The sequence below is a fragment of the Mus caroli genome, chromosome 18 (genome assembly GCF_900094665.2).
Source record: "Mus caroli chromosome 18, CAROLI_EIJ_v1.1, whole genome shotgun sequence".
Classification (NCBI taxonomy): Eukaryota; Metazoa; Chordata; class Mammalia; order Rodentia; family Muridae; genus Mus; species Mus caroli.
In genome coordinates, this window is record NC_034587.1 from 13,061,135 (window position 1) to 13,063,672 (window position 2,538).

Genomic DNA, 2,538 nt, shown 5'->3' on the forward strand with positions numbered 1-2,538 from the left:
ACCCACCCCCCCCACCTCAGCAAAGCCACAAGTTTGGGTGGAAACAAAAGTAGAGCTAGCAATTTCATGGTGTTCAGTGAAGTTTATGACATCCTTTTTATACTGTTGCTACTAAGTTCCTTTTCAAGACAACTGGTGTCTTTCTTCTGTGCCAATGGTGATCTGTTGCGTGGCAGTGGTTTGGAATATGTGGTTGCCATACTAGGCGTTTCCATAGGAAGGGGCTGAGGGCAAGCTGAGGACAAACGCACACACTGAGGCTGCTGCTCCCAAGGACTGACTAGCCTTTGGGGTTTCTGCAACACGCAGTGCAGCTCCAGAAAAGAAATGAAAAAGTTCAAACCAGTCACCAGATCCAAAATTAGCTTTTTATTCAGAACGCTGGGGTCAGAGGTGTATTGTTTGTATTCTGGTACACAACACAGACGCAAAGCTGTTTCAGAACTCTCTCCAGTTTAAAAGCTTTTTTTTTTTCTTTTTCCTCTTTTTATTTATTTTTTTTTGTTTGTTTGTTTTGTTTTTAAAAAACACACACTTGCTAGTGCTGCCAGTACCAGGCCACCCCTTTCACTTTTCTTTTCATTTTTTTTTTTGTGTGTAATTTTTTTTGGTACAAATTATGTAAAACACTTGTGCTAAGAACTTTTATCCCTCCCCAAAACAAAACAAACAAAAAGAAAATAAAAAAATTTAAAAAAAATTAAAAAATTAAAAATTGAGTATTCTAACTACAGCTCAACAGTTGAATCAAATGTCACTTTGTTTTGTAAATACTTTACCCATAACGAAAGATATTAACATGCAAAAAACCTGACTCCAAAGTCCAAATAATACATACACATGTTCCGAGTTCTCTGCACTCCTCCATAGTCTATGCTGATAAAACATTATGTACACACACCATTTTTACAGCGAGGTGGAAAAAATACAGAAAATAAAAAAGTGTACATGGATTAAGACCAAAATGTGTCTAACATTCTAGTTTATGAAAAAATTCAATTTTGCTACAAATTGGTGATATGAAAACTCCCTTTATCTGCAACCAGCTGCGTAAGTTTTAAGATTTTAGTGAAAAAAAAAAATCTAAAGTCTAAAACTAGAAGTAATGTACATTTTCCTATCTTGTGGTCTCATCCCCCCCCACCCCAAAGGTAACAAAATCACTCCATGAGTTAATTTTTTTAATCTGGTTGTTTCATTCTGTATCTTAACAAAAGCAAATGCATTGTAACAAAAGTGGGTTGAAGCATATCACATTTAACTTTCTGCTCCCGCCACAAAATATTTTGTCTTTTCCTTATCATTTCAGAAATCAGTACCATTAAAGCCTTAAACAGAAAACTAATTCCAATCTGAAAAAGGTACAAAAAGGCACATAAAATCCCAGTGCTTCTGTACTGTAAAATTCAAGTGTAGCTGAGCTCGGTGTTTTCCAGACAGTATTGGATCACTGATATTCCCTGGGAGCCCAAACTGGTTCGCAGCCTACGCCAAAGCCTCCAGCAAGCACGGTGCTAGTGGACTACAGAGTTAAAGCCTAGCTTCTGTATGCTTTTTTGGGAATATCAGGTGAAACTGTTCATACTTGTCCAAAAGCCAAGTCCGTCCTGCCGTTCAGTCGTCACCACCGCCGTACATGTCCGCCAGTTTCTTGAAGCGGGGTCCCCAGTCATTCAGGTAGTCATAGTCCTGGTCCCCACCGCTACTGGAGGAGTTGAGGGAGCTCAAGGAGCCAGCCGTGGAGCCGCTGCCCTCGTAGTCAAAGACTAAGAGGGAGTCATACGGTGGGGCCGTGGGGTCGTTGTCAGCAGCTTTAAGGCCCTGGGTTAGGAGAGACATGAATGAGTTACAAGAGGGTTCCAGAGACTGAGGCCACAAGTTGCTCGTAGATTACCACTGGCAAGATCACAGCAAATGTCCGCACAGAGGAAAAAAAAAAGGTGTGGTGGTGAGTGGGGCTTTGAAGTCATACAATTATCTTTTCCAAGGAAACAATCCTAAGGATGGCCATGGCATAGGATGAGGTTGGCGAATAGTTGGGGAACATGTATGACAAACGCAAGAAAGGGTCATTTGTTTGTAGCTGATAAAAGAGCATCTTAGATGACATGCTATGTGGAGCCCGATGGCTAGGATAAGAGAATGTAGTCATGGAAATGCAAGTTAAATTTTATCATGGCAATTACGATGAAAACAGCAAAATCATTCAATCCGTGAAGATGAACAATACTTTCCTTGGTAGAACACAGAATAAACATGACTAAAGGTCCGTGGGATAAGAGCAGTTTTGAAAGGGTGATTTAATGAATTTAATTTACCAGTAGATCAGAACATATGAAACAAACACAAAGGTCTATGTGAGGCATGGACCCTGATAGGAATTCTAGCAATTAAGAACTTAAATACAGAGCTGGGCGTGGTGGTACATGCCTTCATTCCAGTACTGGGGAAGCAGAGGCCAGCCTGGTCAACAAAGTAGTGCCAGGACAGGCTAATATATATATATATATATATATATATATATATATATATATATAT

At 39.8% G+C, this 2,538-nt stretch overlaps 1 protein-coding gene across 2 annotated transcripts in view; it reads right to left on the bottom strand.

The window, feature by feature from the left end:
• Window positions 1–349: 349 nt before the first annotated feature.
• Window positions 350–2,538, bottom strand: part of Cdh2 (cadherin 2) — a 218,186-nt gene continuing 215,997 nt past the window's right edge. For both annotated transcript variants that reach the window (XM_021151003.2, XM_021151004.2), the window contains one exon: window positions 350–1,821. In XM_021151003.2, the coding sequence (XP_021006662.1) occupies window positions 1,615–1,821 (207 nt within the window). In that variant the 3' untranslated portion in view covers window positions 350–1,614. The remainder of the gene's footprint in view (window positions 1,822–2,538) is intronic.